At 43.9% G+C, this 15,260-nt stretch overlaps 1 protein-coding gene across 1 annotated transcript in view; it reads left to right on the top strand.

Annotated features, from left to right (window-relative positions):
- The window catches only part of LOC111224266 (GDNF family receptor alpha-2-like), a 100,564-nt gene that overhangs the window by 1,521 nt on the left and 83,783 nt on the right, over window positions 1-15,260 (top strand). The window contains exon 2 of the mRNA XM_022748688.1: window positions 3,347-3,646. Coding sequence (XP_022604409.1) covers window positions 3,347-3,646 — 300 coding nt within the window. The remainder of the gene's footprint in view (window positions 1-3,346; window positions 3,647-15,260) is intronic.

The raw sequence follows: 15,260 nt of genomic DNA, 5'->3' as shown, positions 1-15,260 counted from the left end.
CCCCCCCCCCCCCCCCCCCACACACACACACACACACACATTAATAACACATTAATAAAAATGAACCTTTTTGTTTTTAACGTTGTGTCACTTCAGTGAAGAGACAAATAACGAGGTGGAGAAAGACCAGCTGACACAGGACAGCTGTTTGATATTCAAAGTCCACTTATTCAGTTTCTCATGATGCCAAACCTCATGGTCTTCATCGGTTTATAAATGAAAACATTATTAATATATTAAAAAATACATATGAAGAATATTTCATATTCATGTCAGTGTCTGACCTCCACTCGTTGGTGTCATGACCGTGTTCTATGATCCAATAATGATTTTTCCCACGTTATTGAAGTGACAGTAAACACAACTTGGACCAACAACAATACAACAGCTTCTGTAGCTCTGAGTAAATCATGTAAACTGTTGTTGTTCTATAATATTTGGCACATTGTCCCACAGTGTTTGACAGAGTGGGTCTGTGGAGGATCTTTATACCTCAGCCGCAGGTCTGTGCAGGTGTGCTTCACCTGCTGAAAGAGATCAAAGCTAATGAAGCGTGTGGGTCAGAAGTAGTTTCAATTAATTTCTAATGAATTAACGAGGAGCTCTCAGCATCTGACGTCCATGTGACAGAATTCTGACGAGGCTGTAATTGATATTTTAATAATGATAATAATGATGAATGAGAGGACAGTTGAACCTGCAGAGAATCATCAGCTGAACCTGCAGCTTCACACTGGCTCGCCGCTCTCATCCAGCTGTGCTCAGAGAAACATCTGTCCACAGCAGACACACCCGGTCAGAGAGCAGCTGGTGGAGACCAAACACAGAGCGGGAACAGTGGACTGAGTTTCATCAGGTGACACGTGGATCATCATGTCGATCTGTAGCTGCTGGACGTGGAGATAAGAGACAAGTTCAACAGTGACAGTGAGGAAAGGGTCAGGAAGTACAGACCGGTTCACCTGCAGCGGCGTCACCTGCACAGATTCATCATGGCTGCCGGCTTCAATCATACAAATACAAAATGAAAATTCCACCAACAGTTTTCTTCTAAAGGAAAAAATCCACTGCAGCTTGTTTCCATCTTGAAGCTGAAATCATAACTCACCCCTGCTGAAAACAAGTGGACAAAAAAATAAATCACCTTTCACCTGCAGATTTAACTAATAAAAATATAAATATATATATAAATATATTGATTATATAAATGTAATCAATATACCAGATGCACACAGCTCCTCTCCAGTTGACTGAAAGGCCCCTCCCCCTGACTAGTGACATCACCGATGACCTCAGCAGGAGCATAAAACGAGGAAGTGGGTAAGACCAGAGATGAAACCCAGAGGCGGGGCCTGAGCTGAGGCACAGGTACACTCACCTGTGTGGATGTAAGAAGAGAGTTGATACCTGGAACAGGTGAACAGAGGTGTGGTCTGTGAGGTAGACATGGGATCTCTTGAGTTTGTTGAGTTGTTTCTGCTGATCTGAAACATGCAGACACACCTTAAAGGAGCCAGGCATCAGAAGAGCAAGAGGCCCGTCTCATGTCTGATTTTAATCCATGTTTTACATTTTGTCCCCATTAAAAGCAGCTGAGCTGAGCTAGCTGTGAGCAGTTCCTGTTTGCAGTGTAGCTGCGGATGTTCAGACAACTGTCACTGGATCAATGTGATACTGAGGAAAAGTTACAAACAGGAGGGTCCTGAGTGAAGCAGACTCCTTTTCTCTCTGGTTTCTAAGTGGATTTCTGGAGCTTTATTCTGGAGGGACATCAGAGATAATGATATCCTCAGGAAGTGGAAGTCACACAGAATCACATCATTATGTGATTCATACCTGTGTGTTCAGGTCTGACTGAGTTAGGACTTATTTTTTACTCTAATTCACCTCACAGTATCTTTTCCTCCCCTCCAGTATCTTTTGACTTTGTCCAGAGAGATCATTAAGTAGGGCTCCTAGTGATAAGACAAGACCCCCCCAAACATCTCAGAAACAGAGGAACTGCTGCTTAGGAATCGTGCCATAATTACAGCTCGGCTGATAAATGATTGACAGCTTTGCAGAAGTGCTGTGTTGAAATATTTTACGCTCAGCCTGACTGAGAAAATGGTTCTCACAGCTTGTTGTGGGACGGCGGCGTTTCTGTCGCAGCCTCCTTGTTCTTCTTCTTTAAGCAGAGCTCTGATACGTGTCCATTAAACCGGTTCTGGCTGTGAGCTGAAAGCAGCCTGGCACCGACGGTTCCTCCCGTAGAGGCAGACACTGAGAGTTTCCAGGAGCCAGAACACAGGGAAGTCACACAGGGAAGTCACACAGGGAAGTCACACAGGGAAGGCCCAGGGCTGGACCGGCTGCGAGGTGTGAAGGAGCCCGACACAAACTGTAATGAGGCTTTTTACAGCACAGATTGATTATTGATATCTCATGGTCATTAGTTTGTTTCCAGACTTCACTGTGTATCTGCAGTAAAACATCAACATGTTCAATAAATAAAACCAACAAGTTACGTCACGTCACATAAAAACAGTGAATGTGCATCAGCTGCTTGTTCACATGACCACAGGTGAGTGCACCTGTTCTACATTATAACACATTAACTCCACAACTCTTTAGAGTTTCTCCAGACGTGTTTTAAACTGTAAAAATCCTCTGCTGTGATTCAGATGTAGTTTCACATGTTTTCATCTCCTCTCACTTCCTGGTTGAGAAACCTGGATCAGGCCTTGAGCCCCGCCCACCACCTGCTGGCTCCAGGTGGACAGGTGAAAGAGCAGAGAGTATGAAGATGGTGAGAGGAGGAAACATCAGAGAGACTCAGCCTCATGTTTGAGCCTCAGTCAGACCCAGACTCAGAGGAGGAGTCTGAGACCAGAACCAGAGACTAGCAGACGGGTCAGAACCGTTAGCATAGTTAGCATCTTTTCACAACAGTTAGCTAGTTAGCATCTTTTATGTGTTTATGTTGTTTGTTAGCTTGTATCTGGCAGTGGCTGGCACAGTGTTAGCGTCTGTGCTAATGCTAACTCTCACTCTGTACTGACAAGGTTTCAGGTGTATTTAGCCCCGCCCCCCTGTCCCCACAAGCTGACAGGATTGGTTCCTGAGGTTTGTGACGTATGAAACCCTGAGACTGTCATTGGTTCACTGCGGTTCAAGGTGGAAACACTGAGTCATGGTGCTGATGATTGATTCATCGTCATATGTCTGTATTATAAAAAAACATCATGTGGACATTAACGAGGTGATAATAATAATAACGACTCTCACAGATGAACTCGGCCACAGACGCTCATCAAGCCTCATTATCCGTCTAATCCCTCATTCCTGTACGTCTCTGTCTCTGCAGATGTGTGTGTGTGTGACTCGGAGCTGGGCCCCCCCGGGTGGAGGGAACCTCTGGACTGTGTCCGAGCCTCTGAACTGTGCAACCAGAACAGCCAGTGCAGCTCGCGGTACCGGATCATGCGCCAGTGCCTGTCCGGGGGGGACAAGGAGCGCAGCGCCATGCTGGCCTCCAAGGAGTGCCAGGGGGCGCTGGAGGTGCTGCAGGACTCGCCGCTGTACGACTGCCGCTGCAAGAGAGGCATGAAGAAGGAGCTGCAGTGTCTGCAGAACTACTGGAGCATCCACATGGGCCTGACTGAGGGTAAGCCTCCGACTCTGAGCCGTGTGCAGAGTTAATTAAACGTCCTGATTCCTCCTCATGTCTGAGCTGTGAGCTGCACATTCAACAACCTGCTCCTGCTTTTATATTCCTGAGGTCACAGAGTGTGTTGTTGTGTTGATTGCTGTGTCATGAACCCTCAGATCATCAGTCACAAGTAAAAAGTATTTGTCATAAAAAACTAAATCACGTCCTCGTGGTCGTATCCCTCCGCCACTCAGACTAGTTCCAGGTCACTTCCTGTTTATCCAGAGTCAGAGAAGATATGAACCATCTGTGTGAAATTTCATAACTGCTGTGAAGTCTTGAGTAATGGCTAAAAAGTGTTTTGTGAGGTCACCACGACCTTGACCTTTGACTTTCAGCCACCAACGTTTAATCAGTTCGTCTTCGAGTCCGAGTGAATGTTTGTGTTAAATTCGAAGAAGCTCCGTCGAGGTGTTTCAGAGATATCGTGTCCACGAGAATGAGACGTGAAAACAAGATGGCTGACTGTTGACAGCACAGAGGAATAAAAACAAGCAAATAAGTGACATCATCAGTAAAAGTCAGCGATGTAGAGAGGAGCTCGGTGACAACCTCGGCTCTGCTGCCACTTCCTCAAACAGGACAGGTGCGCTGCTTCGTAGACCGCACCTGTCGCACCTGAGGTGCAAACAAGTGGAGAAAGTGGTCTGTTGCTGTTGCTCTTATTTTGAAGGGAAACCCCACCAGTGTGTGTTCCCAGGTGTTCCCAGGTGTTGGAGAGTTCTGCTGCTTGTGTGAAGACAGCTGTGTCTCCAGGTGGAGCAGTGTGAAGTCTGAGTGACGTCCTCAGGTGATGTCACCTGAGTCAGAGTGAGGTCTGACGACAAGTTTGAAAAGTAAAAGTAATCTGGGGAAAGTTGTTTCTGCCCAAGGCTCTAGGATACAATAGCACCTCCTGTAATCACACCTCAATCTCCACCAGACTGTCAGAGGTCCAGGTGCATTGTGGGTAACGTAGACATTCATGTTTTGACAAAGAAGCTAGATGTGTGGAATAAAAAAAAGACAGGGATCTCTGGTGCCGCTGCATCGATTTTCATCCTTCTTTCTATAAACAGAGTCCGACTGTGCAACAGGAACGCTGGGCTAAGCCACTGTTGTTGTTGTTGTTGTTGTTGTGATGTGCTGTGGCATGTTTAAAAGAACAAATGAGCACATCACATGAAACCTGGTCTCAGTGCAGAGCTGCTGCTGTTTCCAGTCGCTCCAGACACCTGGCTAATGCCTGTGGTTGGTTCAGGTCCCACTGCTGGTCCTGCACCGTGTTCTGTGTGTGTCAGCACTGACGACAGGACACACACACACACACACACACACACACACACACACACACACACACACGCATGCATGCATGCATGCACACAGGGTGTTGGCTGGCCTAGTTCAGGTCTCAGCAGTGGCAGAGCTCATTAAGAGCCTCTCTCTTTGTTCTCCATTCCACTAAGGATGTCTCTGTAACGCCAGCAAGGCTCGCAAAGCCCCTGCATCACACACACACACACACACACACACACTTACACACTTGACGGCCACACGCAGGACATACGTTTAACCCAGACAAAGTTTTAATTTACAGAAACACAAACACTTTGTCTCAGTTATTTGTTGTCAGTGTGTGTGTGTGTGTGTGTGTGTGTGTGTGTGTGTGTGTGTGTGTGTGTGTGAAGAGTAGTGGTGAACGGACTGAAAGAATCAGTCAAAGCGGCAGTAAAAGGAAATATCAAAACTTTCAGTCTGGACTTTCAAAATAAAATGAGAGTGGAAACAGGAAGTGGAGATTTGTGATTTCGTGTCCAGGCAACACAACTAGTCATGTGATCACACGACTGTCACACCAAAGACTCAGAGTTACATTAGCCGCTACTAGCATAGCTCACCCCAATCTCTGACCCAACTGCCAGCAGCAGAGTTGCATTGTGGGTAATGTAGGTGGCAGGTGTTGGTTGTCTTTCATCAGTGCTACAGTGCTCATGGACAAAGTTTTAAATAGTGGAAATTAGAGCTGAACAATATGCAAAAAAAAATCATTTTATGATTAAATTTAATTTTTGCATTTTTATTTTCACTGAAAAAAATGTAAAATGATGACGATGTGATTTCTGTTGGTCTTGTACCAAACAAATATGTTTCTTTTGAATCTGGAGAATATGATTTGTCTCTGTCGCTGTGCTAACAATGCTAATGCTAACAATGTGACACATTATAGAGATTTGGGTATCGCACTTGACCATGTTGAGATTTGGACGATGTCTTGATGAATTGTGCAGCTGTAGTGTAAACACACAGACCTGGTGTTGTACTGTTGGACTGTGTGTGAGTGAAACTTGAGAATGTGGATGAAAAACAGTGAAATCATGAGACTCAGAGAGAAAACCGCTCTCGATTAAAGGACCTGACAATCTGCTGCTCATGAAGAAATCTAATTGCACAGCTTCATATTTTTCCTCCAAAAACCTTGAGCAGATAATAATTTAGACCAGTTACATCTGAAACTCTGTATCTGACGGACAATGGCAGCAGCAGCCGGCTGCGTTAATGAACACTGAGGAAAAGTACAAACCCTTTCTGAGTGTTTAGTGGGCAGAGTTTCAAGGGCACAGGTAGATGGGTTTGTTTTGAATACAGCCTTGAGTCATCAAACGGACGGTGTGAGCCCAGCGTCGGTCTGTGAGCAGATACAGTACATCAGTGTGATTACAAAGAGGCTTAAAATAATCTTTGTTTCTGAGAGAAAGGTCCCTGTGCTGCCGGTTAATTACAGTACAGACGGTTTCATATACACAGCGTCTGATGGAAACTTTAATTTCCAGCTATATTTTTCTTTTCATGTGACAATGAACAAAAAGTTTTTTCTCCTTCTTTTCATCTGTGTTTCATTCATGCATGAATATTTAACAAAGCAGAAGAGGATTTGTTGGCTTTTCAGCTTAAAGCTTAGAACAGAATCCAGACAGAGAGAACAGGTGAGACTGAAATAATTCACAACTTCCTCTCGGTCCAAGGTTAAAGATCTGTTCCAGCAGAGCAGATGAAAGCCACGCCAAGATTGAATTTAGACGAGCTTTTAAACCTGGACAAGTGATGAGTGACGGTGTGTGTTAGAAACATTAAACATGACAAATGTTTTCAGTATTCGAAACAAGATTTTAAAGAAGCTCTTTCTGCTGCTGAGAGAAAGTTAGAAACACAGAAACGTGTCTTCAAACCACGTCCCAGAAGGAGACTGAACAGCAGCGATGGATCATATTTACAGGCTGCATGAAGCTGATTGTTCTGAGCGAGTTCATGACATCTGACTGTATATATAACTTTCACAGAAACAGACGAGTCCTCACTCTGGTGTAGTTTTTCTAACAATGTTTTACACTTGAAAGAAGAGAAGTGTGGATGAAAGGCTGTCGACAGAATCTGAGGTAGTCAGGGTTCAAGTTCTGGTTCTGGTTCTGGTTCAGGTTCTGGGTTAATGCAGGTCTGCTGCTTCTGTCTGTGGTGTCTACGTCAGTCATGTGTGACCTTCTGGTTTATCATTATGATTCAATTAACAATAGATTACTGGATTTATGAGCAGTCCCACAACTTCATGCTAACGTTCACGCTAACGTTCTGGGTCAGAGCAGCATCAGTCTGATGTCCTCCCATCTCCCTCTGTCTCCGTCTCCTGCCGTCTCTTGTCTCTGAGGTGGAGCAGAGACAGAGGGGCTTCAGTACAGCTGATGGTGACACACAGCTGTTCGGCGTTCTCCGGTTTGGACCGTCTCTCCCCTCTGTCTCCTGTCTCCATCTCCTCGTGTCTCCTCACACTGCAGCACACGAGATGAGGGAATAATCTCCCACATGTCGCAGCTTCTCTCAGATGACAGGACGCTGACTCTGTGAAACTTTATCCCTCAGTTGAACAGGTGGAGCTCACCTGAGAGCTGCTGGTGGTCAGAGGAGCCGAGGTCACGTCTCTGGCGGTTGTAGGTGTCTGTCATGTGACGTCACATCTCCTTCAGGGAATCAGCTGACTTAATGAAGAGAGTTCAGAGAGGCAGCAGCATCCAGGTTTCAGCTTCCACTGAATCTGTGATTACCCAGCAGATCCTCAGAGAGAGGGGAAGGTGCTGAGGGGGGGGGGTGGGGGTGGAGATGACTAATGAGCTGAGAGACAGGAAATTGATTGTGGGTGGATGGAGCGGAGTCTGGAGACGGAGAACCAGAGTCGTTCCCGAAACCTTTTCTTCTTTGTTTCTTTATATTCTCTCCGTGAGGACCACCGACTCATTACGTCTCTACCTGCTTTCATGTGAGAAGAAACACCGAACACAAACACAGAAAGCCTCTGCCCTCGGCTGTGTGCGGAGAAGTTGGTAAATTGTTGAAAGGAAAACGTGTAAAAGAGGTCATGGAAGCGTGTTTCACACGCACTCTGCCTCGAGGACGGGCGGCCGCTCACCACCGCTTCTCAGGAGTCCGTGCAGATCCTTCACACTACAGTGAGTCCAACTGTACACCCAGGGTGGGATTCATCGGTTCGTCCTCGTCCTGAGAGCTTTCCTCTGCTAACGCTACAAGTGAAGCTCACAAAGAGAGTAGTCAGGTTAGCTACAAGGCTGAACAGCTTTATTTACTTCAGGTTTATTCCGTTTGATTTGGAGATTTAAAAAAACCACAAAGAGACAGAGACAGAAAACAGCTGCAGAGACACAAAATTACCAACAATGACTTTGCTGTGTTGTGTGTCTTTCAGTCTGGGGGGGTCTTGACATATTGTAGAAGGGGTGGGGGCCTTTGTTTGTCTCATCAGGATGTTTGGAGTCACAAACGTCAGCTATTTGTTGATATTAGTTCATAGTAGAATAATTAAAGTTGCTCATGTATTACTAATAAACGGTGTAAGTATTAATAATGTCCAGGTTATTAAAGTTCAGCCTTCGTCTCGACCTCGTCTCTGCTCAACAGTTTTTCTTGCTCCTCATTCTGGATTCATCAGCTCCTGTGTGCCAAACAGATTTTCCGCCCTCCTGCGTCGTCGTCGGCAGCAGACTTTCATTTAGGTAAACAGGCTGAATCTATGACATCTCAACAAATTAGGAGGCGTGAGACGCTCGGCTCTCTTCTCCGCTGCCCTACTTTATCCTCCAGCCTGATAAAACGCCTGTTTTTAAATATAAATCCTGTCTCATCCAGCTTCACGCCCCGACGCTCGCAGGCTCATCATCCGTCCTCGTCTCTGTTCGCAGTGATTGTGAACGTTACTCAGCAGCCTGTAGGTGAACATGAGAACCACTGAGAACCACAGAGAGCACGGTTCTGCAGAGATCACTGATGCTTTTATTCATCATTTCAGCTGGAGAACCGGCAAATACACCAGAACCAGAACCAGGACTGAGAGCAGGTCCCAGGAGTCCAGGACTGTTTGTTTCAACACATTTTAGTTATGACCTCCTCTGGCCTGAAGAGGCAGGATATGAACAATTAACACGTTTCCTTAATCACCTTTTCATCGGATCAGTCGGAGAGGAAGTTAGCACTGACGACTCTCCTCTACAGGAAGTAGCTCAGGTTTGTCCAGGAAGTCGCTGGATTTGTAGCCGGATGCTTTTCTTGAAAATAAGTCACTAAAGGGTCTGAACAGTTTCAAATCTTTTATTTCAGGCCACTTCACCGTCACAGACTAATGTCCTGCATCAGAATCAAACCATGAGAGTTTCGCTCCCGTCGTCTCCATCACGTGGCGTCAGGTGATCAGAGGCCAGAGCTTCTTCAGTCGTCAAATCAAATGTTTAACATTATCATGAGCTTTTAGTCTGGGCTCGTCCAGACACTGACTTTCACAAGATATTTATAAATAATGAGGAAGAAAATTTTGGGAAAAATTTTTTTTCTTCCTGTGAATTTCCTCCTGGAGCATGATGGGAAATAATCTCAAAGGAATCTAGTCTTGTAAATAGTGACCCCTGAACTAAACTAAGCTAGACTAAAGTAGACTAGACTAAAGTAGATTAAAGTAGACTAAACTAAATTAGACTAAACTAGACTAGACTAAAGTAGATTAAAGTAGACTAAACTAAACTAGACTGGACTAAAGTAGACTAAACTAGACTAAGCTAAACTAGACTGGACTAAAGTAGATTAAAGTAGACTAAACTAGACTTGACTAAACTAGACTAAACTCGACTAGACTAAAGTAGACTTAACTAAAGTAGACTAAACTAGACTAAGCTAAACTAAAGTAGACTAAACTAGACTGGACTAAAGTAGACTAAACTAGACTAAGATAAACTAGACTGGACTAAAGTAGATTAAAGTAGACTAAACTAGACTAAACTCGACTAGACTAAAGTAGATGAGACTAAACTAGACTGGACCAAAGTAGATTAAAGTAGACTAAACTCGACTAAAATAAAGTAAACTAAACTAAATTAGACTTAACTAAAGTAGACTAAACTAGACTAAACTAAACTAAAGTAGAGTAAACAAAACTAGACTAGACTAAACTAGACTAAACTACACTGGAGTTAAGTAGACTTAACTAAAGTAGACTAAACTAGACTAAGCTAAACTAAAGTAGACTAAACTAGACTAGACTGAAGTAGACTAAACTAGACTGGACTAAAGTAGATTAAAGTAGACTAAACTAGACTAGACTAAAGTAGACTAAACTAAAGTAGAATAAACTACACTAGACTAAACTAGACTGGAGTAAAGTAGATTAAAGTAGACTAGACTAGACTAAAGTAGACTAAACTAGACTAAACTACACTAGACTAAAGTTGACCAGACTAAACTAGACTGGAGTAAAGTAGACTAGACCAAACTAGACTAAAGTAGTCTAAACTACACTAAAATAAAGTAGACTAAATTAAACTAGACCAGACTAAATTCTAATTACAGATTAATTTGAAAGACAAATACCTTAATTCAAGCTTTAACACACTTTATTTCTGTGATTAACTTAATTATAAACATTTATCAATAACTGATAAACAGCTGATGAATAACTGATAAACAGCTGATAAATACTAAGTGTGTGGGTGGGTAAAATAATGTGTTGCTAATTTTTCTGACGACATTAATCACCTCGGCTCTGCAGTGGTTCAGTTTAAAGGAAGGAGTCTGCGAGCTGTTTAACGGGGGGGGGCTGATTAAACAGGGGGCAGAGGGACGGAGCAGCTGAGGGGAGCAGGGAGGATCAGTGCAGATAAAAGACTGATATCCAGAGAATTAGATCAAAGTGTGATGACAGCAGATGACGGAGGAAGAGGCAATTTGAGGATGAGGAACAGAAAAAGGAGGAAATGGAAGAGAGCAGGGAGAGATCAGAAAGATGAGATGTGATGGGGGGGGGGGGGGAGATGGGGGGGGGGCAGATCAAACTTCCATTTGTCTGTTTTCTGACACACTTTGTGTTCATTAAAGGACGAGGTTAAACCACTGACTTCCTGTTTAAACCGCCCAGTGGAGGATCATTTGTTGTCGTTTCAGAGGTTTTAACTCAGAAACTTTTATTGTGAAGTTGGACAGTGTGTTTGTTGAATCACTGTCTGACTCTCTCACATTCTCCCACAATGCACCAGTACTGTGCCCCTGATGTGAGGCGTTGGGCTGGTGTGTGCTGTGATGTTTGTTGTTTGCCGCTCCGTTAAACCACGCTCCAACGGCCATCATTACCCTGTTTATAGAGAGTGTGTGTGTGTGTGTGTGTGTGTGTGTGTTCAGGCTCAGTACATCATGTGAGGACATGTTAAATGTGCAGCAGCAGCATCATCTTCATCAGGTCCTTCATCCTCCACGTTGTATCATGGATGAACTGGCGTCTCACCTGAGTCACCGTTCTTCTTCTTGCATCAATAATCGGTTCAATAGAGAAAATATATGAAGGAAATGACAGAAACAGAAGAAGAGTTGATTATCACCTTTATCTCAGAATAAAAGAGTGAAGACAGACGACATGAATCGATGTAAAGCGCCAACAGGTAACCTCAGGATCAGATCCTCACACGTTGCGTTTAAAGGATCCTCTGTGTAGAGTGTGATTCTCTCCGCCGCCGCCGCCGTCCTTATCACCACGCGTCAGATCCAGAGGCAGATGGGGGTGAAATGGAGGCTGCTTCAGAGCGTCGTGGCCTTTCTCACAACTTCACTTAACTCTTGGAGAGAGGAGAGCGACGCAGGTGAATGACGGCTGAGAGGAGAAGAAGAAGATAATTCACTTCCTCTCTAATCGATTTGATACACTCATGAAAAGCTTTGATATAAAAAAAACCCCACCGTTTTCACTGATTTTAATCCCTTTGAGAAACAGAACTGGGACAAAAACAGTAAAATGGAGAGTGTTTGCCACATCAAAGCGTGACAGGTGATCAGGCTGCACACGTTTGTTCTCAGGAAAATAAAGCGTTTGAGGCTCAGTGACGACACACGGTTTATAATTATCGGTTTATCAGGAGGAGAAGTCTGGCTGAGAGGCGAGGGAGGACGGAGAGCGGGGGCTTCATCGTGCAGGACAGGAGGGCGGGCCGCAGCGTCTCCGAGTTCCTCACCTCTGCTCCGAGCTCGTGGTGGGACCACAGCACTTTACCGCCCGCGGTTCCTGCTGCTGCCGTGGACACACTCAAACTGCAGCGACCGCCGCACGGCGAGCGGAGGGCGTCAGGTGAGGTGACTCAGCCTGAGCAGGCCTCAGCGGAGGAAGCGGCCGAGAGGATTTCGTCAGCCACTGTAGCAGCTGGTGATGTGGACTGGTGTTAACCCTCTGGAGTCCATTTAGATTTTTTTATTCATTCATTCGTGTGTTTGTGTTGCTTGTTAAAGCCCCAGCCCACAGAAGTCTGACAAGTTATAAACAGCTTATTAAAACCAAGATATGTGAGATGTAACACAGGCACCTGTGAAGATGTTTCTTTAGTCACAATCGATCCAAATATTATTATGGAAAACTATTATTAAACTATTGTTTTATTATTTGTACACACTAAAACAGCAGGAATATGTAAGAAATCAAACTATAATACAGTCAGTTTACATGTGAAGGGATTTAATTTTGTGCCTGTTTCACTAAAATTATAAATCATGGAAAATATGAACGACTGAGACTCATCCCTCATCAGCACTTTGAACTGATCTCCACTCGTCTCCACATGATATGTGAAGTTATGTAAGTGTAAATGAAACGGTGTCCACAGACTCCAGATGTTAAACTGGTACCAGCTCCTGATTGGTCGCCAGCAGCAGACTTGAACCGTTAATTTCTCCTTTCCTTTCATAAAGGAGATAAAACAGGAAGCACTGACGCTCCTCTCCTCATCTCTCATCATGGCTGCCGCTCAGATACTTCAGGTCACTTCCACCACAGTCCTGCTCTCCAGAGGATGAACCCTCCACCTCTTTATTTTTTTTGTTCTTTTTGTGATCAATTATTTCTTGCATAGAGGAAGTAACAACATAAAATTGGAAATTATTATATGACGAACGTGAAATGTCTGAAGTCCTCCTCGCTCCTTCTACGAGCAGCAAAGAGAAAACAAATCACAAAACAAAGAAATAAATAATAATAATAATTTTAGAAAATTAATAATAAATAATGATGATAATTACAGAATATAAACAAACAAGAAAAATAGAAATAAAATAGTAAATATAAAAGTAATAAGTTATGAATCCCCTGAAATAATCTTGTTGATGACATCATCTTCCTCAGACGTCGCGGTGTCTCTGACGCAGACGTTGTCTAATGGAGCTCGGCTGCTGGACGCGTCCTCTGGGACGACTCCTCCCCCCGACGCCGCTCGCTTCTCTTCGCGGTGACGGTTCTGGACTTTGTGACTGTGATCGTCCACGTTTCCATTGAAATGCAATTATAAAGTCATTAAGACAATAATATGGAAGAGGCAGAGCTCAAGGAAACAGCAAACTCCAATTATGTTAATGTGATTGACTCAGAGTAAACATAAACACTACATGATACCGTATGTGGAGTTCACTGATGTTTTCATCAGCTGAAACTACGACACATCTGTGTGGACGAGTCTTCAGGATTATCTGCTGAAGTTCAAACGTCTTTATCAGGTCGATTTTCTCACTAAACTCATTAATTTTCTGTCGATCATCTAACGAACTTATCAGCAGATCAACTCACTGAAACGTTTCCTCATGACGTGCCGGGACAAATCAGAACCTGTCGCTGTTAATACCCATTCAGTCACATGTGAATGCACCTTGATGGAGGGATGAGCAGAGACGGATGAGGACACGCTGTGAGTGATGTGTTCAAACACCGAGCGTCACAGTTTGAATCATGTGAGATGAAGAGAAACAGCTTTTACATTTTCTGAATTTCTCTCCGAGTTGAAGACGAGAACAAACCGTCCTCGTCCTTTTACACCTCTGTCAACAAAAATAAGGTCAGATTCACGCTGCCGCCGTGAGATGATGATAAGTAACTATACAAAAGTCATTTTAAACAACACAGAGGTTTGATTTCTGCTTCAGTATTCAGAGACGTCTTTTAGCATGAGGGCTAACCTGTGAGTTTTACAAAGGTAATGCTATCTCACTTAGCAAGTCTGACTGCTAATCCAATTAAGAGCAGCACAGAGATGCTAACTTTACCTCATACATTGGCATCAGAACTGACTTCCACACATCAGATGTGCTTGTGACTTTTAACCACAAAATAATGTTGCTAGCTAATGATATGCTAACTCTTGTCCTTGGAAATAGTGCTACATTACAGCTAGCATTAGCAGCTAACATTAGAGCAGAGAAACACTACTATTGGCTGACTGTTTTCTGAGTGATCCAATAAAAATATAGCAGATTTCAGGTGAAACCAAATCCTGTAAAGGTTTGGATGGTGGGTCCAGGTGGGCGGGGCTTGGTGACTGCTTTGTTGTGACATCACAAAGTTCCAGAAGTCCTGACGGCTGGTTTTAAGGCTCAGTTTCTGAATACAGGCTGTGTGCATTTCTCTGTGGACTGAGGCTTTGATACTTTCACAGTATTAATATAGAAGCTAGACCTGATCTATAATCACACTACACATGGACACAGACCTTTACACTGGAGGAGCTTTAAACCAATTATTGATTAGTGAGCAGAAATATTGAAGTTATTTAAATTATTAGAAAATTGTCTGTGATTTTGAATGAGGTTTTCCTCTGGAACTGAGGTCGACAGGTGGACAATTACAAACATCCACACACCTGCTGTGACTAGTTATTGTTGCAAAGCCATGATCGGACAATTGAAATTAGGGGGAGGGGCTTAGCAAATGTTAGGTTGTGATACTCTTCAGATAAAAAGATGATTACCACTGTCCTGTCTCTTGTCCTCTCCTCCGTCTCCTGTTAGTCTCAGTTGTTTTCTCCTTGTTTCCCTCCCCTCCTCAGCCCCCCACCCCCCACCTCCTCCCCCTTCTCTGTTCTCAACATGTGGTCATTGTTGATGTTAATTGAGGATTGGGGCTGTTCTGTTTGATCTGATTCTACATGAGTCTGTGCTGCCTCCAAGATGAAATGTTTTATGAGAGAGAACATATTGGATTCTTGAGCAGCCATAGAGGCTAAACCAGTCATTATTCCTGTCA

This window comes from Seriola dumerili, unplaced genomic scaffold (assembly GCF_002260705.1).
Source record: "Seriola dumerili isolate Sdu_G_001 unplaced genomic scaffold, Sdu_1.0 BDQW01000128.1, whole genome shotgun sequence".
NCBI classification, from domain to species: domain Eukaryota; kingdom Metazoa; phylum Chordata; class Actinopteri; order Carangiformes; family Carangidae; genus Seriola; species Seriola dumerili.
The sequence above is the reverse complement of the archived record's forward strand: the minus strand, read 5'-3'. Positions and strand labels throughout refer to the sequence as shown.